Source organism: Pygocentrus nattereri, chromosome 23, assembly GCF_015220715.1.
Source record: "Pygocentrus nattereri isolate fPygNat1 chromosome 23, fPygNat1.pri, whole genome shotgun sequence".
Taxonomy (NCBI): domain Eukaryota; kingdom Metazoa; phylum Chordata; class Actinopteri; order Characiformes; family Serrasalmidae; genus Pygocentrus; species Pygocentrus nattereri.
The window spans coordinates 5,517,336-5,544,833 of record NC_051233.1 but is presented as its reverse complement, the minus strand read 5'-3'; the positions used below and the strand labels follow the sequence as shown (position 1 = coordinate 5,544,833).

The window sequence follows — 27,498 nt, the reverse complement described above, 5'->3', positions numbered from 1 at the left end:
GCTAACATTTTCTTTACGCTTCAAAGTCTGGACGTTTTGAAGTCTCCTGTACCCTTGGCTTTTCACTGTAAATACAACTACAGCAGAAATGACATTAAGAAAACAGCCAAGTAAAGTGCATCACAGAAAGGGGACCAGTGAAGGGGTCCTACAAGGAGAACGAAGTATCTGTACCTGACTTTAATTCTCCACCTGTATGAAAAGCTAGATGGTATATTATTTATTAGAGCTACAGAAGCATATTGCAATTTTACATGAACCATTTCTCACTTGAAACAAGCGGACTATTGTGTTGAATGTGCAGATTTCAATCGATACAAAATTTGTGTTTGTTATTAGAGGATATTTTGTAACGATTTCAACATAAAGTCGCGCATACAGTCAGCATCTTTTACATTTTTGCCTTTCAAAACAACAGAAGTGCACTTTTAAAACTATAGACACAGTGTGAATGAAATGTAAAAAGCTTTTCACTAGGTAATTACTTTGTAATAAATAAATAATTATGTACACTTACTACATAATATGCCACAACAAATAATAATAAATCAAAGGGCGACCACAATGGGCCCAACTTAAGTGAAAAAAAAAAAAAATAATGTATAAGGGTTAAAAACACATTATTTGTAATGCAGTAATAACTTAAGTTACTGTTATTACACATTAATAACCATTAAATTGTCTCGACCATCCCATCATTTTCATTTTGAGTAATATCGCCAACCTGTACCGTGGCAGTCCACTGCCTCAAGTTCTTGTCTTGCACCCATTTCATGAAGACGTGAAAAGAAATGCATTGACACAAAAGTGCACCAGCCCTCCCACTTCCAGAAAGGAATTCCTTCTAATGGGAGCAGGGACTCGAGGGCCGTCGGAATGGGGGCTGCCCCATACCCCTGCCGCCACCTCCATCCATCCATCCATTCAGCCGGCTGGCGAATGCCCAGCCAACAGCTTGCAGTCATTAGCGCTGGATCCTGTGGTGACCTTACGTGCAGCCAGCCTCGCACCTTCAAAGTCCCGGAGAGGAATAATACACAGCCAGTCATCCAGAACTCCTTAATACGCAAATCTCCAGGAGAAGATGGAAGAGGGAGGGGGATGGGGGGTAGAGATAAGGAAGGAAAACAAACAGGCAGGCAGCGGGAAGTGTTTTTGCTTCCCTCACTCCAGGGTTATCACGCTGAAGGAGAGCGAAAAGCCGCGAAGGGGTTCACCCCAGAGAGAAGGAGCAGTGGGGTGCGGGTGTTTTGATTTTATCAGACAGGTTGTTGGCGTGTGGCGTGTCACAAGCTGCGGTCCAGCTGAGTCATTCCCAGCACTGAGTAGTGTTACATGCAAGCATGCATGTGCCTCACTACGTTTGCATGTGAACGGCCTTAAATGAGTATTCTTGGAAAAGATTACGTGCAGCGTGCAGGTCTTTAGAAACATTTGAGTTGCAGTCGACCCGTCCATGGTCTACTTACATAGCTACTGTAGCAAAGTTGGACAAATAAGGCTCCTGAGTGGCACACCTGGCTAAGCAGTGGCCATATCATAAGGAGACTGAGTCAATGCCACTACCATTCATGACTTGGAGTCCAAGAGAACATTGCTGTCCTTGCTATCTGTTTGGGTGGGTAGGATGGTCTTTTCTCTCCCACACCATTCAGCACAAACAATCTGAACTGGCAGTTAATCCCGTTAAGATGCCAAGACTCACCGGCAGGCCCAAAGTTTTATTACATTCTTCTATGACCTACAAATAGCTCAACCAGTTTGTGTTGAACTTCCTGTAATTACTGGAGAATAGGCCTTAGTATGAAATAAGACTGAGATTTTAAGGGGTTAGCATTCTCCTCCAAGCATGTTGAGCTGTCCAATGATGATGCGTTTGCGGCAATTTGAAAAGACGTGGCAGCAATTTATGGGTCTTGAAAGAGGCTCATTTTAGCCTTCATCCTTACAGTTTGGTAGCATTGCATGATAGTGGCAGTTGTTTGTATAGCATAGTGGGCAACACCACCGCCTTAAATCCCACCCAGGAATGAACACCACACTATACCAGTGATAATCCTTTGGCAAGACTCCCAATAATACATCTAGACCCGATCTAAACAGGAAATTTCCTGGACTCAACTGCTTTGTTGTTGGCAGTTAACACCATAGTCTAACCACTGACTCCTGTAGCATGGCTGAAGTTAGTCTAGGGGATTAGCCAACAATAATGTCTCCATCATATTATAACTTGCTTTAGATACCAACATATCATCACTGCTGGAACAAAAATCTTTTATCTCTAAAATGATGACTTTACAGAAGAGAGAAAAAACATTCTCAACTTGTATGGGAAGTTAATGCAATAAGGTAACGTTTTCCAATTTTATAACAAAAAGGTAAAAGCTGGCAGTGATGATATGTTGCGTTATATATTGAGTCATATCAATAAAGTCAAGCTATTTGATGACAGTGAGAGACAAATCTTTAAAAAGGCTATATAAAGCTCTATAAAGGCTACTTTTAGCTGTATTCCTCGACAAAACAACAAAATCTGATGGGACTTTTGCCATTCAACAGTTGTTATCTAATATGCATTATGGGGAGAAGGTCATTAAAGTTAGCTGTTGATCCTTCGGACCCTTGCTAAAGGCACAAAGGCATCATTGTTGCTGACTTTTCTTGTGAGAATCTTCCATTTTAGCAGCATTCCATACCTCCAGAGATGATTGCATTCCTCTAAATGCGCTCCTGATGGCAAGCAATGTAAAACAACAGGTCTTTTTTCAACCAGTTAGGAACTGGATTGGAGCACAGAGTTCCCACTTCATTATTACTTAATACCATAATGTCCTGTGTAGTCTATCTGCACTGCCTTTTTTCCCCACACAAGTAAATGATTATGATCAAACACATATGGAAACTATTTGAGATCAAATATTTAGCTTCCCAACAGCCATCAGATGGTACAGGGTCAAAGAGACAATGTTTGTCATCAACAGTTTCGTAATTTTTTTTGTTTTGCGGCACACATGAAGCATGCATCTGTTCTCCAGTTGAATCAAGATCAGGTGGCGCATTCCCTGCTGTTTCGAATAAAGCCTGATTCGGTGCCGTGGCCATGAGTGCAAACAGCAAAGAATAACAAATAGTCATATATTATCTGGCCCGCCTATCTCAGCAAAACACTTAAGGAATGGCGAAGAGAGGTTAAGTGCAATTCAAAGTCAATAGATCATAGCAAGTCAGACTGGTCCTTATCTTTGCACTAATGCATGGCCTTCGTTGGTCTGAAGGGAAACGTGTTCATAGGCTTTCACTGAGTAATGTATGAATGAAGTGGGGAAATTCATAGAGCTGAGATAAAGCTGTGCAAATGCAGAACACAATGAGAACAAAATAATAGCCCTTGTTTTGATCGATTCGGCAATAGCCGAGGACAGTAATTACTCCAATCAGAGAGAAGGCCTTTATAGTCTCTCCCTCAGTCTGCTCATATGCTGTCCGTCCATCCTCCTTCATCCCTTCTCCTTCATCTGTGCGGGTAACCTCTGTTGACATTCCACTCTGGCAGTCCATCAATCGATTTATGATTGGTTCTTTCTGAGCAATTTTCTGTATCTTTTCCCCAAATCCCGGCTATTACGAGGGACAGGATTTTTTTTTTCTTTCAAAACCTAACTGAAATATTCGCTTCAAGGCCTGCCAGGATTGGATGCCTGGCTGCCGAATGGGGCTTTGGACCAGGATGCCAGGTGATCCGCTTATCATTGCGGCTCCGGGAGGCAGCTTTTCTAAAGATCAGATGCAGACTCCAGGAAGGTGGCAGCTCAGCCCTCCCACTATCGGCTCATGTTACTTTTCTAACCTGAGGAAAATCCTGTAGACTTAAGGTCTGTTTTCCACAACAAATTTGGTCGAAGGCATTACTACAGGAGTGTGGGCATTAGCCCTTTGATGTCGGAGAAAGTCCTGGCTTGGCACTGGACTCGGAGGAAGTGAGTTTTTCGCAAAGCTTGGAGTAAGAATTCAATTGTCCCCCCTTTTAAAAAGGAGGCTATGACTTTTGGGAAGTTTCGAGGCAAAAATGTTTGACAAATTAGAAACTAAAATCTAAAACTGACTTTAATTTACTGAAAAGTTGTTTTCTTGCTTTATTTCTCTTGTTTTGTAGAAAGAAAACAAACTGTTTAAATGTCTGCCTTTTTTGACATTAAAACAAACCTAAATGTAATTTATTAAATGTAATTACTATATAATTACAACGTTATTACAGGTTTAAAAGTCATATTCATTTGTTTATGGGTTAGAAAATCACAGAATCATATCAGAGCTCTGGTTCTAACACAAAAACAAGGAAATACTTTAATGTCATTAAAGGATGGCTCCCAGGCCTTCCGATGATAACTACGTGATGCAGTATTGGGAAAAGGGGGGAGGGCACTAGAAGCCTGGCTAATAGTTGCAGAGCAATTTAACCTTCCATCAACACTGGCTAGCTTGTCTGGCATGCGCTCGACTCTCACTGAGATCTGTGTCTGCTCGATGACGTGGGCTGGACATTGCTACCCCTCCAAAAAGCATCCTCTAATAGGCCTGGGTTTAATGAATCATCGCTGTCCGTGTCTTCACAGGCTTAGCCGCTGCCAACCATTTCAAAACTCACATGAGGTAAGGAAGAAGGCGAGAGAGGGTGTGGGGGGACAGGGGTGGGAGGGGTTGGTGGATGGCCTGAGGGAGCAAAGAGTAAGTCAGCAGCAATTGTAAAGCCTCCATGGTCTATAAAGAGCTCTAAATGAGAGGCCATAGTTGAGGATGACCACCTACCCTAGCGCTGAGGAAGAGCAATGATGGTGGGAGGAAGGATGGCAGCAAAAAGAGAGGGGTGACCAAACACATGGGCGTATTGACAGATTCTCACATACTGTTATAGTGTAATAGATAACAACAATTCAATTGACCTGCCCATGTTTTGCCCAAAAATGTGTTGTTGCAAGGATGGACAAACAGAGTGCTCACAAAATCCTACTCAATAAGAAATAGTAGCTAAGTTTCTGTCAGAATACTCAAATTATTCACACCACACTGCTAGGTTTGTTTAGAGGCACCACATTACATTGAGCAGGCAGGTATTTTAAGAAAGTGTGTATTATACATTCCATTCTATAAGGTTTATCCAACCTGTATCACCACTATACCAATTAGTATCCTTGGCCAATACTTTATTGCTACAAAGCGAGTCATAGTGGATAGGTGTATCTGCTTAATACGTAAAATAAAACTGGGTTTGGTGTAGTAATGCAATTTTTTATTGACCTACCAACTGAAGTCATTGGTCAAACCCTACAGCAACAGGGTGACCCTAAACTAACTGTAACTCTTCAGTGAGTCACCTATTTCAACATGCATGGTATCACATATATGGTAGCATCACCCTTGCTGACAATGAAGACCATGTTTGGCGATCAGATTCCTGAAATCTGAGAAAATCCCTGTCAAAAACGAGAGGTCCCAGCCTTCCATCTGGAAGTGGGAGGTTGTTAAAAGTGGCAGCTTATCCAGACGAAGGCCCATTCTTCCTGCAGGTTTTAAAGGCCATCAGCCACAGCAGGGTTCACAAAAAGACTTCCTCATGCATCAGTCTCTTATGAAAAAGCCTTCTATCCCCCCAGAGGGCTCCAGTAATTGCCCAACAAACAGCAGTCTTCTGGAGAGGGCATGAGGTGGGACGGCCAAGATGACGCAACTGAGGAAAAGCAAGGGTCTGTGGCTTCGCCCCACATTTATGACTTCATTTATCTGCCCTTTTCAGCCCCGAAAGGGCCTCCTTCCAACATTTGTTTGAATTTGACCAGAATTGTCTGCTGCCCCAGCAAGGGAATGGAAGGAGTCAGGGGGAACTGGATAATGTCTTGTTATTAGGCACTTGGGCTACTGCTAATGGTTTGCATCGCTTATGAGAACTAAACACGTCTGGGTTGTTGCTTTAAAGGTTTTGGTGAATCATTCCCTGTGCTGAAGCATTGAATTTAGTTGATGTGCGGATGTGTACATCATTTCCACATGAGTGAAATATATTATGTCAACACAATTTTGCCTTTGACTTACTCTTGGCAGTGACTGTGTTGATGTAATGCGTCTCATACATGTGGAATTGATGTATATATTTGAATCATCTAAATTCGATGTCAGTACATTTTCATCATCCACAAGAGATAAAATGTGTAGGTGAACCATACCTTCTTAGTCTTGACAGTGGAATGGCAGCAGTCTCCTCCATCGTAGTTGCAATAGGCTCTATTGTTCATGGCATCACAGTAATTATCGCCTTGGAATGGCTGTGGAAAGGAAAGAAATAAAGAAGAAACTCTTGAGTACAGCTGGTAACAGAAAAAGGCCGGCATACTCTGCTATAGATAATACGTTGGGCCAAGTTCAAAGAAATTACAAAAAGTCTGGACCCGAAATGATTAGCATGAAATGTTAATAGGTCATACTGCATGAACGATATTACTATTAAAAACGCATTATACAAATCACATCAAAAGTAAATGTTAACTATTACGTAAACACGCAGCCTGTAAAACATTAATTCCTGCTGTGCCGCTCTGGTTTACGCCCCTGCCATGTCAAATGCGAAAAATGATTTGGTCAACCAGCCAATACGTATGAAGACTGAGGTCTCATTATGATCTAAATGTAGTAAAAAAAAAAAGGCTGATTTCATAAACATAAAAATGTATTACACTTCAATGAGACAACTCATTATTAAACCTATGAATCAGGGCTTGTATTCTTGAAGCTTCTCAAATTTCTCGCTACGACTTTACTAAAAGGAACAGACCCTAGATCAGCTTTCCCACTCTGAGAAGCTTCATTAAAACAGATCAATCGTGAGGAAATACAAAACAAAAAAGTGCTCTTTAATACCTAAAGCAGCGGTTACCAACCCTCAGCCGTGTGCCTTCCAACTCCCGCCCACCAAACACCTGAAAGCTAACCTCATTCATCTAAGCAAGGACTTGTGAAGTGAATAACGGACCAGGCGTGGTTGATTATGGCTGGAGCTAAAGTCTGCAGAAAGTTAGATCTCCAGGAGAAGGGCTGGTGACCACTGACTAGTCAGAAAGATGGCCAAAAAATAACGACAATAAAAAAAGTCCCCCACCACCCTCCATATAATCAATCAGCCAACATGTGTTTGGCATTTGATGTTTGCTTCTTTAGTTTTGCGTAGCGACTAAGGTAGGCTAATGTAGCTGACAAGCAATGGAGACCTATAGTCCTACAGGGCCAGATAGGATCTAGTAATGGGACAATCATGAGAAACTGGGATAAATATTGGATAAATAACGGTGGGAATGTAAATTGGTTAAGGTGGGAAAACTGTGAAACCAATCCAATGGATCATGAAGGTGGAGCTTCGAAGTGTGGGGCGATAGTGTGCTTGTCAATACTGTCAGACATACAACAAGCCTGTTGTTAGATAATGGGTGCAATGTAAGCTGGCATGGCTGAAAAGTGACCTTGACTGACCTATGCTAAACCCACAAATGCATCTTCCTTAGTTACTGTCGCATGCTTGTAAAACCGAAAGTTGGCGACAATCCCTATTAACACAATGAGTAACTTTAGTACACAGAATAGTTTTTGTCCAAATTCTTAAATTGTTCGCACAGGAAAGCTAATGTTTGCTAGGAGGGCCTAAGTAGCATTCTCCCTCAGCCCAAATGTTGCTAAGACATATTTCCCATCTGAGGTTTGCTTCTTTAGGTTTGTACAAAGAGGCAAAGTTCCTCAAATGGCAGGAAAATGAGAAAAAATATGGTCTTTTGTTTGAACGACACACTGATGTAGTACCAGCATATGACTGTTAACTGTTAACATTCTGTAATGCATGAGATTTGAAAGGTTTGGCATGAGACGGTCAGACTTTCCCCCAGTGTGTGAGTGTTATTGCCACTGCCTGAGACCTGAGAGGTATGAACCGTGGTGTTATAGCTGTTTGAAGTAGGTATTTTGACCAAATCCGTGTTGCACAGTATCTACAAAGGACATATTTCTTCTTTAATTTTGCACAGCGACCAGGTTAATGTAGCTAACAATTAATGGAAACCTATAGGCTTGCAGTGCTGAAATTCAAGTGTGACCAGGCCTTTGCTGCTGCTACGCAGAGACTGTGGAACAATCTACTCCTGGACATTAGGTCAGTACACTATCTTGCTGCTTTTAAGTCTAGATTAAAAACCTATTATCGCATTTTTGTTGTTCTTTCTTATCCTTTATTATCCTAATGTGTGAAGCACTTTGGATGAAAATGTGCTTTAGAAATAAAATCTAAGTTACTTACAATATTGCCATATGTGACAATCATGAGAAGCTCTGGGATAAATGTGGGTGGGAACGTAGAGTTGTTAAGGTGGGAATAATCTGGGTTGCATATTCTGTATAGCTTGTCCAACCTGGCTAATGTAGCTAATGTGAGTAACGGAAACCTACAGTCTTTCAAAACTGTGCTGCACATTCTCTATAGTTTGTCCAACCTGGCCAGTAGTTACAAAGGCCTGTGGTTAAGCAAAGAGAGGTCCATGCAAGAAAATTGTCGCTATATCCTTGGACAAGATTCCATTGCTACATTGTAAGGCCCAATCCCATTTCACCCCTTGCCCCTACCACTTAGCCCTTAGCCCTTGGCTTTGCACGTTCACTCCTAGTAGTAGGATGTCCCTATATTTTGTTGAGAGAGAGGGGTAGGATGAAGTGTTAGGGCCACAAGGCCCTCCAAACTGAGATTTTTCAAAGACACATTACTAACAGAGTGAAAAAAACAGCAAGATGGCTGGACAAATGACCAAAGAAACTGACAAATGTGAGAATTGTCTCTGTTAAAGAATCATAATAATCATTATATTGTCTTAGTTCAATGTTGTTCTAGAGTATTATGGTCCTTTTCTTCATAACAAGCCTAAAAACTGCTGATGTCTTGGCCGTTAGCTAGCTAACTTTCCCATTCCACCTTAAATAGTTCAGCAGTTCTGGTGCCTGAAGTGCCATAATGTAACTGCTGCTCCATTTAAGGTGGAACAGGAAAGCTGGTGAACAGTTGACATCAGCACCATATGACCAAAGAATCAGGGATGGGCAATAACAGATAATTATCACACCCCCCCTTATTTGAAGGCATATGATGCCCTAAATGTAACTAAAGCCCAGCAGTGAGGAGCTGAACTTTACCCTCCAGGCAGGGTGGTCTACAGAGCAGCGTTTGTAGCTGTTAATGAAGTGATGCTCTTTTTAATTAAGGGTTGTACGATTTCATAAGGGATCATTTCAAACACTACCCCTTGTAGCTCAGTTCCAAGGGGCAAGGTAACACTCCAAAACAAGGTGTAGGGGTAAAATAAGAAATGGGATTGGGTCTCAGTCTCCTGGATTTGCCAACCAATGGTCGGAATGTCAAAAAGTAGGTCTAAATGACTAAAATTAAAAAAGGAAGAAGTAGAGAAATTTGGAGATGAGTTTAAGGGGACACACACATCAGATTTCCGGCACCAAAAGTTTAACAAGTTATGAGATTCCATTCCCTCGCAAGACTAGGATGCCAATAGTTATGGGTACAATATGGACATAGCAATAAACAGTATTTGCAGTTATGTTGAATTGCGTTTACCCATTTTCCTACTTATTCGCTACATTAGTCTCATAGCTTCGGTACTAAACCAGAGAAACAAACTTCTGATCGACTACACTCAGAGTTGGGGGTGGGGGATCATGCAAATTAGATTTTTTGGCCAAACCATCGTTTTAAACTGAAGTTACTTCACTACTGCACAGTTAATCCATTTTTACACACAATGACATCATCTGGAACAGACAATCCCTGCCCAATCTCAACTCATGGCTGGCTCTCTTTCTCCTTTTAGCCCAAACTTAGCCAAGTCGTGCGCATGGCTTCCCAAAGCTCCTCTGTGTTTGTAGAGGCTATCAACAAAAATACACAAGTCTTCCTAGTGCCAACTTGTGTGACATCAAAATTAGGCACAGCAGATCTTTAAACCAATAAAGTCTTCCTGCCAAGTGGAAGAGACATTGGGAAGGACATTTAGGGGGCAGAGAGTAAAAAAAGAGAGCAATACATTTACAGCTTTCCAAAGCTTTTAGAGAGATGCATATGCACACAGTATTGCATACAAGTTTAATTAATTCCATTATTTTCCAGTCAAAACAGCTATTAAGACAACATATATTTACCGGATAATTACACACAAGCCTCAACAACTAAATGTAATATTTATAGAGTTCAGTCTGTCCACTCTTTCTGTCTATTGCAGCTTCTGTTCTTTTCAGGAGACCCACTTTCAGCTTCTCATGAACCTCCAAAGTTCAGTCTTAGAAGCTGGTTGATCATTTTCTGAAGTAATTAAACCCATTCAGTGATGTTGAGGTCTGGACTCTGGGGTGGTCAGTCCATTGATCAGCTTCAGTGATTGGTGTGAATGTCTCCTTTTCTCAATGAGGTTCTTCTTGAACAGCTACACATCCTTTCAGACCCAAAGCACTGAGTCGTCTTCTCACAGTGGAAGGATAGACAGAAACACCTGTGGATGTTTTCAGATCTGAAGCAGACTGACTTTCTGCTCCCTCTCAAAGATGAAAGCTGTAAGTGCTGTTTATCTGATGGGGGCAGTTTTGGTGTCTACCAGCTCTTCCAGGTGGTTGTTAGGAGCCCCATTTTCTCTGTAGCTCTAAGTGCATTACCTTATATCTACACACATTCACCTTGCTAGTAAAAGGTTGGACCCCGTTTTGCCTTCAGAACTGCCTTAATTCTTCGTGGCAGACTTTCAACAAGGTGTTGGAAACGTTCCTCAGAGATTCTGGTTGGTTATTTGAGTTCCTGTTGTCTTTCTATCATCTGGAACCAGTCTGCCCATTCTCCTCTGACCTCTCACATCAACAAGGCATTTTCGTCCACACAACTGACCGCTCACTGGATATTTCCTCTTTTTCTGACCGTTCTCTGTGAACCCTGGAGATGGTTGTGTGTGAAAATCCCAGCAGATCAGCAGTTTCTGAAATACTTGGACCAGCCCGTCTGGCACCAACAACCACGCCACGTTCAAAGTCCCTTAAATCCCCTTTCTTCCCCGTTCTGATGCTCGGTCTGCACTTCAGCAAGTCGTCTTGACCACCTCTACATGCCTAAATGCATTGAGTTGTGGCCGAGTGATTGGCTGATTAGCTATTTGTGTTAACAAGCAGCTGAACAGTAAATAATAAAGTACCTAATAAAGTGGCCGGTGAGGGTAATTTTCTCAGTAATATCTCCTGACAAATGAATAACCTAAACGTAATGGCTGTTTTGACTGGAAATGAAACAAGCTACACAGTACTGCATATGCATGAAAATGTATTGGTCTCTATGTCTGTATAAATACAGAAACAAAAATACTATATTCATGTAAACAAAACCAAAACAGTGACAAGGAAACTGAAAAAAAGATGCACAAACACTGTACATCATTGTAACGACACAGCCATTCAAACGAGTACTGACTTTAGTGTAGAGCTCCGCTACATCTTCATAATCTTCATTAGTCTTCTTGGGCCTCTGCAAACGGAGGTCAAGGCAAGAGCAGCGGCGGGTGAGGGAGAGGAGAAGAAAAGGAAGGAGAGGTAAATGGGTGGGTGTGTCCGGAGGAGCTTACCTCACAGCCTCGGATGCAGTGGAGGATCTCAGGATGGGGGTACCACTTCAGACCCATGGTGCACACTATATGCTGTGGGAAGAAAGCAAATACAACTGAGCTGTGGACTTATTAACCCTATAAAAGTAAACATCTTGCCAGTAGCCCATTCACAGCGTTTGTCTGCTTTAAAATATTTCCTGAAAAAGTGGGTAAGCACGCATTTCCATACTGGTCATAGTACATTGGATAAGTATGCTGAATCTCTGAGCTGCTGTGTTTCCTATCATTGTGTGAAAGAAGCTCCACATGGCCTTTATTGTTGGATTCTCGTCGAGACTGCAGTTGAGATAGTTAGAGCTCACTATCGATTTTGGCTTTGTTGACTCATATTACTTATGTATCAAATAAATGTAATATAAATAAATATAACGTCATTATCCCACATATAGTTCTAATAAACTATGATGCCTGTCACAGTTGCCTAAAAATGAATGAAATAGACACTGGGATTGTCCTAAACTTAGAAGAGTAGTAGCTATTCTGCAATACTGTTTACTTATCTGGTGTTAGGATGAGATACAGGCACTGTTACTGTGTAATAACTACTGTTCTAAAGTCAGTTATAACTGCAGTTGTCATGGTGGCTAAAGAGATAATATTTCAGAGTTGGGATATTTCTGTAACATGGTTAAATTTCAACTTCAGTTCAAATTTTTGGCAGACGCAGGACTGAAGTTTGCATTTACACCTGTAAATTTGTCCCATCATCATATAATTTCAGGTAAATATTTAAGCTGTTTTATGCAAATGGTCACAGATCAGTTAAATCAAAACTACTACTTTATAGATGAAAAAAAGTGGAAAAAAAAACAAATCTGTTGATGCAGAATGTAAAATGCATGTAAATGTAATTCACTATGTAATAAACTACGTAATTCATGATTATACCCATGTAATTACATTAAATAGTGTCACAAACAACAGTTACATGGGTGGAACACTGTATAAACTGGACGAATTACAATGAGCGATTTTATATGAAGTCTTTATAAGCTATGGCTTCTAAACCTTAACTATTTCAAATGCTTTTCACGAGTCCTTTTTACTTGATTTGAATTCTGACAAATCAAGTGGTTTTTAGAGCTATTGAGTTTTGTTTTTTTTCTATTTAGCCTGGCTTGGAGTTGTTGGCCCTTTAAATGCTGTTCGTCACAGGACAACAAGAACAACAACATCAGCAGAAAGTAGAAAGTGAGCTAGCGTCACTCGATCCCCCAGTCAATCACAACAAACCTTCAGCATGAGGAGTGCTTGCAGAAAAGCAAAAAGGTCTTCCCTGAGCCAAATTGAGAAATAGGAAACAATCCAAGTCCAGCACCTTGTGAAACTTTACCTTCTTCATAACACGGATCATTACGTTGGTTAGAGCACATAAATTATAGCTGTTTCCTGCATGCTCACCCGCTCACCCTGCAGCTATGGAAGGCCATTAAGAAGGTTGTTATAGAGATGCACTCAGTATAGCAGGTGTTGTAGCAACAGATCCCATGACGACTGCCCGAAACTTCAAATGGTTTCTGTAAGCACGCTACCATTCTACTACAAGTCCCAAACACTATATCCATTGTAGGAAATTAGCAATGGCTTAAGGATAAGTTTTCCATCTAGACAACAAAGCACTTCTGTAAGCAGTTCAGGATGAAAGTGCCTGCTAAGTGGTGTAAATGTAAATGTAGATGTAGAAAGGTCAGATAGGTGGTGGTGGTTTAGCTTCACAGCCAGGTCAAACTTGGGTCCTGAAGGGCTTATTCAGTGTTTTTGAGCTCTGGTCTAGTGTGAGTACGTTTCACAACTTATGCTACCACACATTTATTTTGGCAAGCCAGAGAGGGCATCTATTTTGTTCAGATCAGTGGTGATTTTGAATCAATCAGAATGATTTCAGCTCTAATTTGCTATATATCAGACTTCCAACTGGTCAAAATACCAGTTTTACTGTCTTTGTTCATTTTAAACAGTATGGAAAATTCCAGAAACTGATGTAATGACTTTTTGAAGCTTCTGATAGACTTAGTGTCATGATCAGCAGTTGGTTAGGACCACACCTGTGGCTACCTTTAGGCCTACTTTTAAAGCCAGTGCCTTTCTGCCCTTGATATCACAGGAAAATCCAAGCAACTCAGCCAAGACCTCAGAAAAAAAACACAGTGGACCTCCACAAGTCCAGTTCCTCCTTTGGAGCAATTTGCAAATAACCGAATGTACCACAAGCATTTGTACAAACAACTGTATAATCAAATATAAAAAATCTTGGGACCACACAGACACTGCAGTCAGGACGAAGGCACAAATTAACTCCCAGGGCTGAGCTAACATTGGTCCAAAAGGTTCAACTGAACCCCAAGACAACAACAAAAGAACTGGTGAAGCAATTGGAGGTACCAGGTACCTGATCATCTACATTCTCCTTTAAAAGTGTCCTATATCATCATGGCCTGAAAGGCTGTTGTGCAAGAAGAAGCCCCTACCCTACCACAAGACTAGCATAAAAAAGGGAGACTGAAGGTTGCAGCTGACCAGGTCAAAGATCTTGTCTTTTGCTGGGGTGTTGTCTGGTCAGATGGAACAAAAACTGAACAGTTTGGACCAAATAATCAGCACTGCCAACTGTGAAGCATGGGGGTGGCAGTATCATGTTGGGAGGGGGGGTTGCTGGAAAAGGGACTGATGCATTTGAGTAAATTGATGGCACCATGAGGAAGGAGGATTATATAGAAATTCAGAAGCAATACCTCAATGTAGGTGAAAGGTTTTCATAGATATACAGGTATAATTTAGGTGAGATATGCTAAGATTTCAATTCTGACTAAAGTAAAATCACATTTATTTTAGAATGTACACACAGTGACATCGTAGACTGATGCTTTCATTTTCAGCACACTATTTTTAAAATGACCTGTTTTCAATTACTTTCATTTTTTCTTTTAGGATCAAATTCGACTGATCTCTGATAATTTTGCTATTTTTAACTTTAATATTCGGCAGCAAAATCACTTCCTTTCTAGTATGTACACTCACCGGCCACTTTATTAGGTACATGTTCAGTTGCATGTTAACACAAATAGCTAATCAGCCAATCACACGGCCGCAACTCAGTGCATTTAGGCATGTAGAGGTGGTCAAGACGACTTGCTGAAGTGCAGACCGAGCATCAGAACGGGGGAGAAAGGTGATTTAAGGGACTTTGAACGTGGTGTGGTTGTTGGTGCCAGACGGGCTGGTCTGAGTATTTCAGAAACTGCTGATCTACTGGGATTTTCACGCACAACCATCTCTAGGGTTTACAGAGAACGGTCCGAAAAAGAGGAAACATCCAGTGAGCGGTCAGTTGTGTGGACGAAAATGCCTTGTTGATGTGAGAGGTCAGAGGAGAATGGGCAGACTGGTTCCAGATGATAGAAAGACAACAGGAACTCATATAACCAACCAGAATCTCTGAGGAACGTTTCCAACACCTTGTTGAAAATGTGGCATGAAGAATTAAGACAGTTCTGAAGACAAAAGGGGGTCCAACCTTTTACTACCAATAAAGTGATACCTAATAAAGTGGCCGGTGAGTGTATATCACTTTTTGGAAGAAAACTTCATATCTCCAAAATGGTAACTTCACAGGAGAAGGACCTACTTTACTTTCAATGTAACCAGATGTTTTTCCAAGTCATTTTGGGCCATGTCTGTTGGTCCGTCATTCTTAATGAAATTTACAGACAATGTAAAGGTCAGCAGCCATTTTCATATTTGGTCAAATGATTATATAATTGCGCAGTTTTTTAAAACATGACATGTGAGTTTGTGTAGGTTAAGTGTTATCGGGACAAAATCAGCATGAGAAGCCCAGAGGTCAGGCAGTCCTCTTCTAGTGGCCAGATTTATGTCAGTTATACAGCTATACCGGTCACACACACGCACACAGCCTCCTCACTTTTCCCTCTCGCTTAGCCACCACTGCAAACTAAGGTATTTTACATTTCGTAGCATCAGCAAATCAATGGGAAAAAAGGTGGGGAATAAATGATCAGAGCAGGGATGAGTAGCAAAAACAGTGGAGCGTTTGAGGACAGCTGTGACTGATGAGCAGAGCATCACTCACACGTGGATCAGGGAGCAATCAGCACTTCACCTGCTGTGGGAAGGTATGACTACAGTGTCCTTCCAAATGATACAAGCACAGCAGAAGCTGAGTGTAGTCGTGCGTACTCAACAGGTGTTTTTTAATCTTCAGCATTACAGGGCAGGATTACACCCCTCAGCCTCGCTGGCTGATTCATCGGTATTATAGATATAGATATTGGAACATTGAGTTTAATGTAAGACATTTTTCCAAGTCATTTTGGGCCATTTCTGTTGGTCCACTCTTAATGAAATTTACAGGCACTTTCAAATTATGCCAAAAGCTGAAAAACGACAAAAAGGAAGATGCAAGTTTTTCTTCTGACTGCAGTGATGAGTATAGTGGTGTACACTGTGAACTGAGATCTTCTGTTTTCTTGTGAAAGAGCTATTTTACAGGTCTCAGAATCATAAATATGATTACATAATTGCGCAGTTCATTACCTCATGACATGTGGTTTTGTGCAAGTGTTATCGGGACAAAATGAGCCCAGAGGTCAGGCAGTTCTCTTCTGGTGTTCTTTGACTACAATACCCAGCAAAATGCTGCATACAACCTGTGGTGTCAACCAATCGAGACATAGATTTATACCAAGAAGCCAACCTGAGAGGGTGTCTAGACAGCCAGGTAGCAACCTTGCTAATTTGCCGTTCCGTAGCTTGTGGTTCTCCTCATCTCACAATGCATTTGGGTCATTTGCAAAATGCATTCGCTCCGTTTTAAAGACAGCTGGAATAACATATTTAGCCTCCTAGCAGGGACATTATCTATCTGACTCCCTTCTGTTGGCCAGCTATCAAAGATAAATAAATAAATAAATAAAAGGAATAAATCCAGGACAAATTAAAACTCTTTTCATGAAGGTGGTTTGAAAGTCAGACATTCTCACTCTAGAGAGTTCATGCTTACAACAGATTTTCCATTTGTCAGAGTCTCTCTTTCATTTGGCCAGAGTGTCTCTTTAATTTCACTCCATGAAAGATTTTACTCTCAATACAAAACAATTTGCTCATTTCACCCTGAATGTAGTCCATCTGCCAAAACACGCTTTTCCTCTTTAGTTCTGCGCTGGAGCTACGAGGCTAATGCAGCTAACAAGTAGTGGAACCTAATGGCCACAAATTAGCATGACGCATCAGATGCATCATGAGTTGTCCAGTAATCTCTACGAGACTCACTTATGTGGTTTCTGACACTGACACACTGGGTGTGTTTACATGCACTCAATAATCCAGTCATAATAGCATTTCTGCAGTTACTCAACGTTACTTCTGATCATCTCAAATACTCCGATCTAGAAATTCGACTTAAAAATCTGATAAGGAGAGCTCGATTTTAGCTCAGCAGTCAGATGTCTCAGTGCATGTGAACTCCTACTCTGATTTCTTTCGGATTTCTCAGTCGGCACATGCACGAGAACAGACGGTGGATGTCGCGAGATGCAACAAAACAGTGCTGGAGTGGCGCTGAAACCAGGACACAAGAAATGAAGAGTTTAAACATTCTTCATCTACATTTACAGCATTTAGCAGACACTCTTATCCAGAGCAACTTACAAGTAGTGCCTTCTCCAAAGGTTGGAGAAAGTATCTTTGCTTGTTACCAATAGGTTAGAGAGAAAGACGGTCCTGAGCTCAGATACTGCTAGAAACAAAAGTCACTGTTGATACCGAGAGAAAAGGAGCAGAGCTGAACACAGAACGCAAAACAATGCAATACAATACGATACGCTACAATACGATACGCTACACAGCACAATACAATAAAATACAATATATATCTTCTAGATGACGTAAGTTCACATTTCCAGGCAAAGTGGTGCAATATTTTATAAATAAGCTGCGGCATGAAGTTTGAGTTACGTGGTCTTCTGTGAGCTTATTGGCTGTTTGCAAAGCAGAAATCTGATTACTGTCTGGCTCATGTAGACCCGGAGTTTCCCCATTCTCTGATTACTCAAGTGCATGTAAATGTTAAACAGATTACTAACAAAATCTGATTTTCTGCAGATATGGGATTGTTGAGTACATGTAAACACACTCACTGTTATCTATAAACATTGACAAAACTATGGACAAATGTCAAGCTTCAAAATGACTGACACTACTGTTTTCAGAGATGGTACTTTTGTCTTTTTATCTCCCGTGCAAAGCTGACGAAGCAAGCATGTCTGTTTTTGATACTTGGAGAAAGTGGCATATATTTGATCTTGTCAAATTAAATATAAGGCATTTTCATACATGGTCCTGGACTGGATACATAACCAACCAACTTGTGGCCATTTAAACTTGGTAAGAATGATCAGACTGGAATAAATGGCAAGATCACCTCAATTGAAGTTAAACATTATAATTCAAAATACCTTAAAACCTAATAAGATGTAAACAAGGAATTCAGGGTGCTACATTTTTGAGAGGCATAATCGTTCATAGTGGTGTTGATGGGAACCGGACTTCATAAGAGTTTAATGCCCATAAAGCTCCTTCACATAAAGTTAGTATATGAAATGGTTATGAATACACTGACTGATGTCTGAGACATTGTCACACGATAGGTTTGAGATATACACTCACTGGCCACTTTATTAGGTACACCTTGCTAGTAAAAGGTTGGACCTTCTTTTGCCTTCAGAACTGTCTTAATTCTTCATGTCAGACTTTCAACAAGGTGTTGGAAACGTTCCTCAGAGATGTTGGTTGGTTATTTGAGTTCCTGCTGCCTTTCTATCATCTGGAACCAGTCTGCCCATTCTCCTCTGACCTCTCACATCAACAAGGCATTTTCGTCCACACAACTGACCGCTCACTGGATGATTCCTCTTTTTCGGACCGTTCTCTGTAAATCCTAGAGATGGTTGTGTGTGAAAATCCCAGTAGATCAGCAGTTTCTGAAATACTCAGTCCAGCCCGTCTGGCACCAACAACCACGCCACGTTCAAAGTCCCTTTCTTCCCCTTTCTTCCCCGTTCTGATGCTCGGTCTGCACTTCAGCAAGTCGTCTTGACCACCTCTACTTCTCTAAATGCATTGAGTTGCGGCCGTGTGATTGGCTGATCAGCTATTTGTGTTAACAAGCAATTCAACAGGTGTAATAAAGTGACCGGTGAGTGTATTCTATGGGCCATCCATTAATTGCGGGAAGGTACAAGCCGGGCATTGTGAGGATAAATGGTCTGCAAAGGAAACCTCCACTATTTCATAATCATAAACTGTTTACATTAAACTCAGAAGACATGCATAGGCTCACTGGGAGTTTTGGATGGTAAATAAAGTGGCTTTATTTGTGTTGTAGTCACGGTGACCCCTGGTTCCTATCACCACCACTGTAAAGACATCAGAGTAAGTTTTTCCACAATGACATATCTAGAAAATACATTTGTATGTCAAAAAGTATTATGACTATCTTAGAATGCCATGGCGATAATAGGCATGTTTATGTTTATTCCTTCAGTTTTGCGCTGGAGATGATCAAAAGTAAGTCACATTTGTAAAAACAGTCATCTTAAAGCCTAGATTTTGTCCATATGTGTCTCCAATTCATGAATAATGATATGCCATATAATGTCCACATAAACAAGTCAATTAGAATGTATTTAACTCAGTATGCGGCAAATGTGTTATGCACTTGCCACAATGCTAACCTGTAGTCATAGACTTCTATTACTTGTTAGCTTTATTATCCTTATCGCACCCAAACTGGACTGTATCCTCGTCTCTCCAGCCTCTGCCCTGCATTACATCATTCTCTTAACCAGCAACATGGCCCTAAATCCAATCAGCCCTAACATGTGCCCCTCCATTTAAGCCTCTGCTCTATCTGGCCATTGCATCATTCTCCATGTCCCTGCTATCAAATTTAGCTCTTATCCCTTTTAATAAAGGTTGGGTCTATTAATTAGAGGTTAATATTAGCCCTCCCCTCCAGCAGAGCCCGGCATGAAGAATCACCTTGGCCCCTCCGTCCACTCCTGCATTACGTAAAGGCTCTGCCGAGCGCTCGCTAATATCTGCATATCAGCAAAGTGCACTAGAATTTTGCTGATATCAGTGAGGCTAATAAAAAGGAGTAGGCATTCTAAGTAGGTCAGCAGAGGAACCCGAAACAAATCACTCCTCAGGGTGATTCATCATGATTACTGATTAAGGGGGCCAAAATAGCACAACTCAGCAAAAAAAAAGGCCCAAACTGTGACTGGATTTTAGGACTGGCCTGCAGGATTGTTGCTGGTTTGTGCAAAGAAGCTTCTAGCTGACTGCAAGATCTTGTGAAGTGAGAACATCATCTGTTGAACCTTGCCGACTATATCTCACTAATAAGTTGCTCCAATCAATCACCACCGTGTTGTTTAACTTATTTCCAACAACATTTGCTTCCAAAATGTCCAACCGATATTTGACAACAATATTTATCACAATCCAAAAGTGGACGATGTTTAGGTGATGCTGAGCTACTGCATACGATGTTAGCGTTTTACTGCATTTGTAACCCTACGCAATAAATATTCCATTTCATTGCTATGCTAATCCACGGAGACAAAGTCTCAAGCTTCTAAAATGTCACGTTAATCGTCCGTGGCAGGTATGTTCACGGAAAATATCGCTGTTGTTGGAAGAAAACCTCGTATCTCTGTTTTTGCTGTTTTTCAGTTTGTGATATCATTTGAAATTGCCTGTTGCGTTTTACGTTGTGTGTAAATTTCATGATGAATGGACTAAAAGAAACGGCCCAAAATGACTTTGAAAAAAGTCTGGTTCCATTGACTTACATTAGACGTAAAGCAGGTTTTTTCCTTCTCCTGTAAAGTTACAATTTTGGAGATTTCGGAGGTTTTCCTCCGATAAAAGCAACGTGGATATTTCAATGTCATACACTTAAAATACGACTGCATCAAATGTTGTTTTTGCATGCAATATTACATTTACAAGACCCTCATGAGGATCATCAGTATAGTTTCAGTAAAGCAAAGGCTTTACTGTTGAATTTGGTTGGATATACCCAGCAAACTTTTCCCATGGACATATCACAAATATTACATAATCGCTTGATTGCAATTACTTCAACTGACAGCACTTATTTTCCACAGTTGTTTTCACGTATGTTTATGTGACAACAAACAGATTGGGAATTGGATTGCATTCATATGTTCTGTTCTGTAAAGCTGCTTTGTGAAAGCACCTGTTGTAAAAAGCGTTATATAAATAAACTTTGCTATATAAATAAACAAAACACATTAACGGAGACAAATCATGGGCCTTATGAATAACAAAGTTCACAATACTGTCCTTTGCTATAACACCAATGCAGAGTGAAGGTAAGTAATGTTTATTATCTGATATTTATTAACCCCTTAAAAGGCCTGGACCCACCGGCAGACACAAGCTTTCATTACACATGTCTATACCCTAAGAAAAGCACAACCAGTTTGCTTTAAAGCCCCTGTAGTTACTAAATAAGTTATTAAATAATAAGCATTAGTAGGGAAACAGCCTGGGATTCTAGGGGATAATAAACATAAACGCATACAATCTAAGTCACTTATCCTCCTGGGTTGCAAGGTGGGCTGGAGCCCATGCCAGCACTCATTGGGCAGAAGGCAGAAAACGCTCTAGACAAGTCATCAGTCCATCAAATGGAAGACACAGACATATACACTCACACCTAGGGGCAATTTAGGGTCTCCAATTTTCCTGACTGCATGTCTTTGGCCTGTGGGAGTAAATTGGAGTACCTGGAGAACATATGGAGAACATGCACACAGAACTCCACACAGAAAACACCCTGGTTGCCTGGTCAGGGAATCGAACCCAGTCCCTAGGCCCCTCCTGCTGTGAGGTCACTAGGCTACCCACTACATCACCGCGCTGAAACTGCCTGTAAACACTGACATAAACCTCATAAACAGATTGAAGCATTTGTCTCAATAACACACAAAAAAACTTCTTTTTGCCGTTTTTTCTGGCTACTGGACTTAACATAGATCTCCAAAGCAATGGGGGGGGGGGGGTTCTTTTCCTGCTTGTGGCTTAGGAATAAAGATGATTGGATCTTTTTATTGAAGGGTGGGGTTTTCTCTGTGAACAGGAGCCATGGTGAGGGTTCCCATTCACTTTCCAACCAGTGACTGACAACATTAGTTTATTTGACATTTATTAAAAAAACAACTTAGAGGGTCGACGGTGAGTAATGTTTGTTTATTAGATGGTTGTTGATTATATCTTTAGAGGGCACCGGTGAGTATTGTTTGTTTATTAGATGGTTGTTGATTATATCTTTAGAGGGCGACGGTGAGTAATGTTTGTTTATTAGATGGTTGTTAATTATATCTTTAGAGGGCGACGGTGAGTAATGTTTGTTTATTAGATGGTTGTTAATTATATCTTTAGAGGGCGACGGTGAGTAATGTTTGTTTATTAGATGGTTGTTGATTATATCTTTAGAGGGCGACGGTGAGTAATGTTTGTTTATTAGATGGTTGTTAATTATATCTTTAGAGGGCGACGGTGAGTAATGTTTGTTTATTAGATGGTTGTTAATTATATCTTTAGAGGGCGACGGTGAGTAATGTTTGTTTATTAGATGGTTGTTAATTATATCTTTAGAGGGCGACGGTGAGTAATGTTTGTTTATTAGATGGTTGTTAATTATATCTTTAGAGGGCGACGGTGAGTAATGTTTGTTTTATTAGATGGTTGTTAATTATATCTTTAGGAGGGCGACGGTGAGTAATGTTTTGTTTATTAGATGGTTGTTAATTATATCTTTAGAGGGCGACGGTGAGTAATGTTTGTTTTTAGATGGTTGTTAATTATATCTTTAGAGGGCGACGGTGAGTAATGTTTGTTATTAGATGGTTGTTGATTATATCTTTAGAGGGCGACGGTGAGTAATGTTGTTTATTAGATGGTTGTTGATTATATCTTTAGAGGGCGACGGTGAGTAATGTTTGTTTATTAGATGGTTGTTAATTATATCTTTAGAGGGCGACGGTGAGTAATGTTTGTTTTAATTAGATGGATTGTTAATTATATCTTTAGAGGGCGACGGTGAGTAATGTTTGTTTATTAGATGGTTGTTGATTATATCTTTAGAGGGGCGACGGTGAGTAATGTTTTGTTTATTAGATGGGTTGTTTAATTATATCTTAGAGGGCGACGGTGAGTAATGTTTGTTTATTAGATGGTTGTTAATTATATCTTTAGAGGGCGATGGTGAGTATGTTTGTTCATTAGATGTTCATTAATTATATCTTTAGAGGGCGACGGTGAGTAATGTTTGTTTATTAGATGTTTATTAATTATATCTTTAGAGGGCGACGGTGAGTAATGTTTGTTTATTAGATGTTCATTAATTATATCTTTAGAGGGCGACGGTGAGTAATGTTTGTTTATTACATGTTTATTAATTATATCTTTAGAGGGCGACGGTGAGTAATGTTTGTTTATTACATGTTTATTAATTATATCTTTAGAGGGCGACGGTGAGTAATGTTTGTTTATTAGATGGTTGTTAATTATATCTTTAGAGGGCGACGGTGAGTAATGTTTGTTTATTACATGTTTATTAATTATATCTTTAGAGGGCGACGGTAAGTAATAAGAGTAAAGAGAGACAGAGAGAGAGAGAGAGAGAGACAGAGAGAGAGAGAGAGAGAGAGAGAGAGAGAGACAGAGAGAGATACAGAGAGAGAGAGAGAGAGAGAGAGAGAGAGAGACAGAGAGAGAGACAGAGAGAGACAGAGAGAGAGACAGAGAGAGAGACAGAGAGAGAGAGAGAGAGAGAGAGAGACAGAGAGAGAGACAGAGAGAGAGAGAGAGAGACAGAGAGAGAGACAGAGAGAGAGACAGAGAGGAGAGAGAGAGAGAGAGACAGAGAGAGAGAGAGAGAGAGACAGAGAGAGAGACAGAGAGAGAGACAGAGAGAGAGACAGAGAGAGAGACAGAGAGAGACAGAGAGAGAGAGACAGAGAGAGAGACAGAGAGAGAGAGAGAGAGAGAGAGAGACAGAGAGAGAGACAGAGAGAGAGAGAGAGAGAGACAGAGAGAGACAGAGAGAGAGAGACAGAGAGAGAGACAGAGAGAGAGAGAGAGAGAGAGAGAGAAAGAGAGACAGAGAGAGAGAGAGAGAGAGAGAGAGAGAGACAGAGAGAGAGAGAGAGAGAGAGAGAGACAGAGAGAGAGACAGAGAGAGAGAGAGAGAGAGAGAGAGACAGAGAGAGAGACAGAGAGAGAGAGAGAGAGAGACAGAGAGAGAGACAGAGAGAGAGACAGAGAGAGACAGAGAGAGAGAGACAGAGAGAGAGACAGAGAGAGAGAGAGAGAGAGAGAGACAGAGAGAGAGACAGAGAGAGAGAGAGAGAGACAGAGAGAGAGACAGAGAGAGAGACAGAGAGAGAGAGAGTGATGGCTTTTTCCGTTTTGCCATTGCAATACGTTTTGTTGAAGTTTTCTTTTTTTTTTGCTCCAGAATTTCTGCCACTGTTCACCAAGAGCTTAGTATTCATACTCTAAATTGAATAAGTAAGGCCGCAATGCAGACTAGCGTTTGGTGCTAGAATTATCATACATAAGTCCATTTCAATGAACAGAAGACCAACACAGTCAAACTATTCACATTCATTTTACTGTACAACTGAATTGTCCTTTGCGTTTCCTGTATTGTTTTTACTGTTGGTCTTTGAGGCATATCATAATTAGCATATTGTCCTACACTGTCTTGTATAATTGCACTGTATACATTAATCACTTGTACTGTATAGTCCATTACACACTTGACCTGCACCAAGGCTGTAGAAGAGCACTGTTTCATTCCACTGTTTATTTGTATATGAACTGGATTTCAATAAAATTGCTGAAACGCTAGCCTCAGTCAAAGTGTCCACACAGGCGCTAACGCTAAAAACAATCTAGCCTCCTCTGAACATGTCCTTGCACGGCAGCGTTACGAGGAATAGGTGCCGTGGAATTCAGACGCCATCGATTGACACGGAGCGGCGAGGGTGGTGAGCTGCAGAGAGAAGCGAAGCGCCCATCGATCTCACCTCAGCTCAACCCCCCTGGCCCGCTTCAACTCCATCGATTCAGGCTCTTCTTCCCCAGCAGCCCAGCTCCACCACCCCCCACATACGCCGGATCAATTTCACCAATCAATCACCAACGTGTCATTTCATTTCTCCAGCCCAAAACGGCTGATTCGGCACAAAGTCCCATCGAAAAAGAATACGAGTAATACAACAACAGCAGCAATAATGATAACGATAACAACATAGAGAATCATAAAAATAATTATACTGGAAGAAGAACATTGCTCTGTCTGGACGTGACGGATCTGATGCTGAAGCCTCCGTAACAGCTTTAACGAATTTTTGTGATTAAATCTCATTTGCACAAGCTAAATGGCCGGCGGTTAGCAGGGTGTCCAATGCGGCGCGTTGCGCTACCACGCCTACATTACGGTCTTATCGCTGCTTCTTAGGCCGAAGACATCTAAGACCCTAGTGAGGCTGCCCAAAGTTTATACAGACAGGTGTTAACCAAAACTGCCCCCAGACTAGCTTTCAGACCGCCTATGGCCAATCCAGCAATCAGCGCTAAACCAATATAATACTTCTGACAGGTAAATGTATATCAAGCTGTTCTATTAGTGCCTGTAATAGGGTCATTTTTGAAATTATAGTGATTACAGACGGCTTTTTAACTTTTACGACTTGGCCTCCGCCTCGTTGCGGTTCAAATGAGTTCAGAGATTACTGTAATAGTACTCTGTTTTTCCAATGCGAGGTAATTGGTTAGGCTGGTGCATGCCTGACTGTGCGTCTAATGAACAATAATTGAATGAGGGCTGGGGTAGACGACTATGACATCCAGTTAAATGCTGAAAACATGCAGCCTGCACGCACACAGTGAGAGCGGAGAGCAACAGCACTTACGTTTTTGTTTCGTTTGTGTTTTCACCCCTTTTCTTTATGAAATTGAAGAAGGCTGAAGATCTGTGCATCTCTAGTGAATTCTTATGGCACATTTTCGTTCAGAATGTAATTACAGTAGAACTATCGAATTTTTCCTCTCAATATGATCTTCACAAGAAAGATGCAGAAAGGAGATTGATAGCTAAATGTCACTGATATGAAGACAAATATCTTGTAGCTTGTCTTCAGATATTACAGTGGAAAGAATTTGGTTATGCAAACAACAGAGATGGCTATCTAGATACCTTATTTCGGTTTGATAAGGTGTCTTGTTAGGTGCCTACGCCCTCAGAAAAAAAGGTACTAAATGGTCACTGGGGTGGTACCCCTCTTGTTATTGGGGTGGTACCCTTAAGGGAGCATCTCAGTACCTTTAGTGAGGGAACAAAATTGTACCCTAGTCCACTGAAATGAAATGTTCAAAGTCGTTTTTTTATTTTATTGTTCTGTTTTAAAACATTCGGTTATGAAAAGGTACAAATATGTACGTTTTAGCTGGAAAAACTTATTTAAGGTGCACAATCGGATCTTAAAACCACTGTTGTACATTTGAGGGGAACATTTATATTGTTTACACCCAGTGGTGGACAATAACTGAGTAACTGAGTAAATGTAATTAGTTTCTGTACTTTAGTATTTTTGGTGTATCTGTACTGAAGTTTCTCCATTCTGGACTTTTTCCTTTCACTCCACTACATTTCAGAGTCTAATATCCGACTTTTTCCTCCTACATTTTGAGAAATCTGTCGTTCCTTTTGGTTTCTGTGTGTATAAAAACGTCACATGTCAAAACGAAAGAAGCGCAAAGCCAGAGCACCAATCAGGGCCCAGCGGTCACTTTGTTTAGAGCTGGTTTTGACCTGTTGGTCATACCGACCCAGTGCAGCACGCGGTTCAACGTCAGCGCAGCAGCGTAAAACTTTGGGAGAGTCTGTTCAACATAAATGATGAACTAACCTAACTTTGTGTAAATAGAGCACAATATAGAAATATGTCCACATATGCAGTCGAGACTGACGCTGCTTTTTTCTGAATTTCTACAAACACCATTTCATTTTATAGTAAATGAGTTTGGGCTGGTTTATGTTTATGAACAGACGCCTACAGATCAACATAGTAAAGGAGCTCATCTGTGATCCTGAGTTTAAAGCCAGTTTTTATTCAACTTAAACTTGGAACTAAGTTGTAAATAAATCTGAAACTGAAACTTTGCTTGTGTGTAAAAAGTGATTTCAGAGCCACTCGGTTCTCCCTGATGGAAACTGTTTACCTTCAGTGTTTTGTGCTTCTGATCATTTTAATAGACGTCAGCGTCACTAATTAATGACGTTCTATTAAAAGACTGGTTTACCAAGAGAGACGCTGGAGGACTTTCACCTGAAATGAGTTCATGAAGCCAGTCTGGTTATAAAAATGATAACAGGACATCAGAGCCAGAATTACTCTTTTAGTACTTAATAGTACTAAATTTCGTACTTATTAATTTATATATACTATTTAATTTAGTACTAATTTTCCATACAGGGTCAGTTGATGATCATTTAAAAACTGCATTTTGTAGCCATATCAAGGCCAATGGCTAGGCCAACAGTCAGGATTGGCTGACACCACAAGGATTCGCAGTTGTTGCGTGGATGGAGGTACTTGAGTGATGCATGCTGGGTATTGTGGAGAGAAAACACAGATGAAGAAAT

At 40.8% G+C, this 27,498-nt stretch overlaps 1 protein-coding gene across 2 annotated transcripts in view; it reads right to left on the bottom strand.

Moving 5' to 3' along the window:
• Nucleotides 1-27,498, bottom strand: part of pappaa (pregnancy-associated plasma protein A, pappalysin 1a) — a 154,457-nt gene that overhangs the window by 14,084 nt on the left and 112,875 nt on the right. For both annotated transcript variants that reach the window (XM_017723163.2, XM_037533561.1), the window contains exons 21-22: nucleotides 11,688-11,759; nucleotides 6,219-6,317 (exon numbers count right to left, since the gene is read on the bottom strand). In XM_017723163.2, the coding sequence (XP_017578652.2) occupies nucleotides 6,219-6,317; nucleotides 11,688-11,759 (171 nt within the window). The remainder of the gene's footprint in view (nucleotides 1-6,218; nucleotides 6,318-11,687; nucleotides 11,760-27,498) is intronic.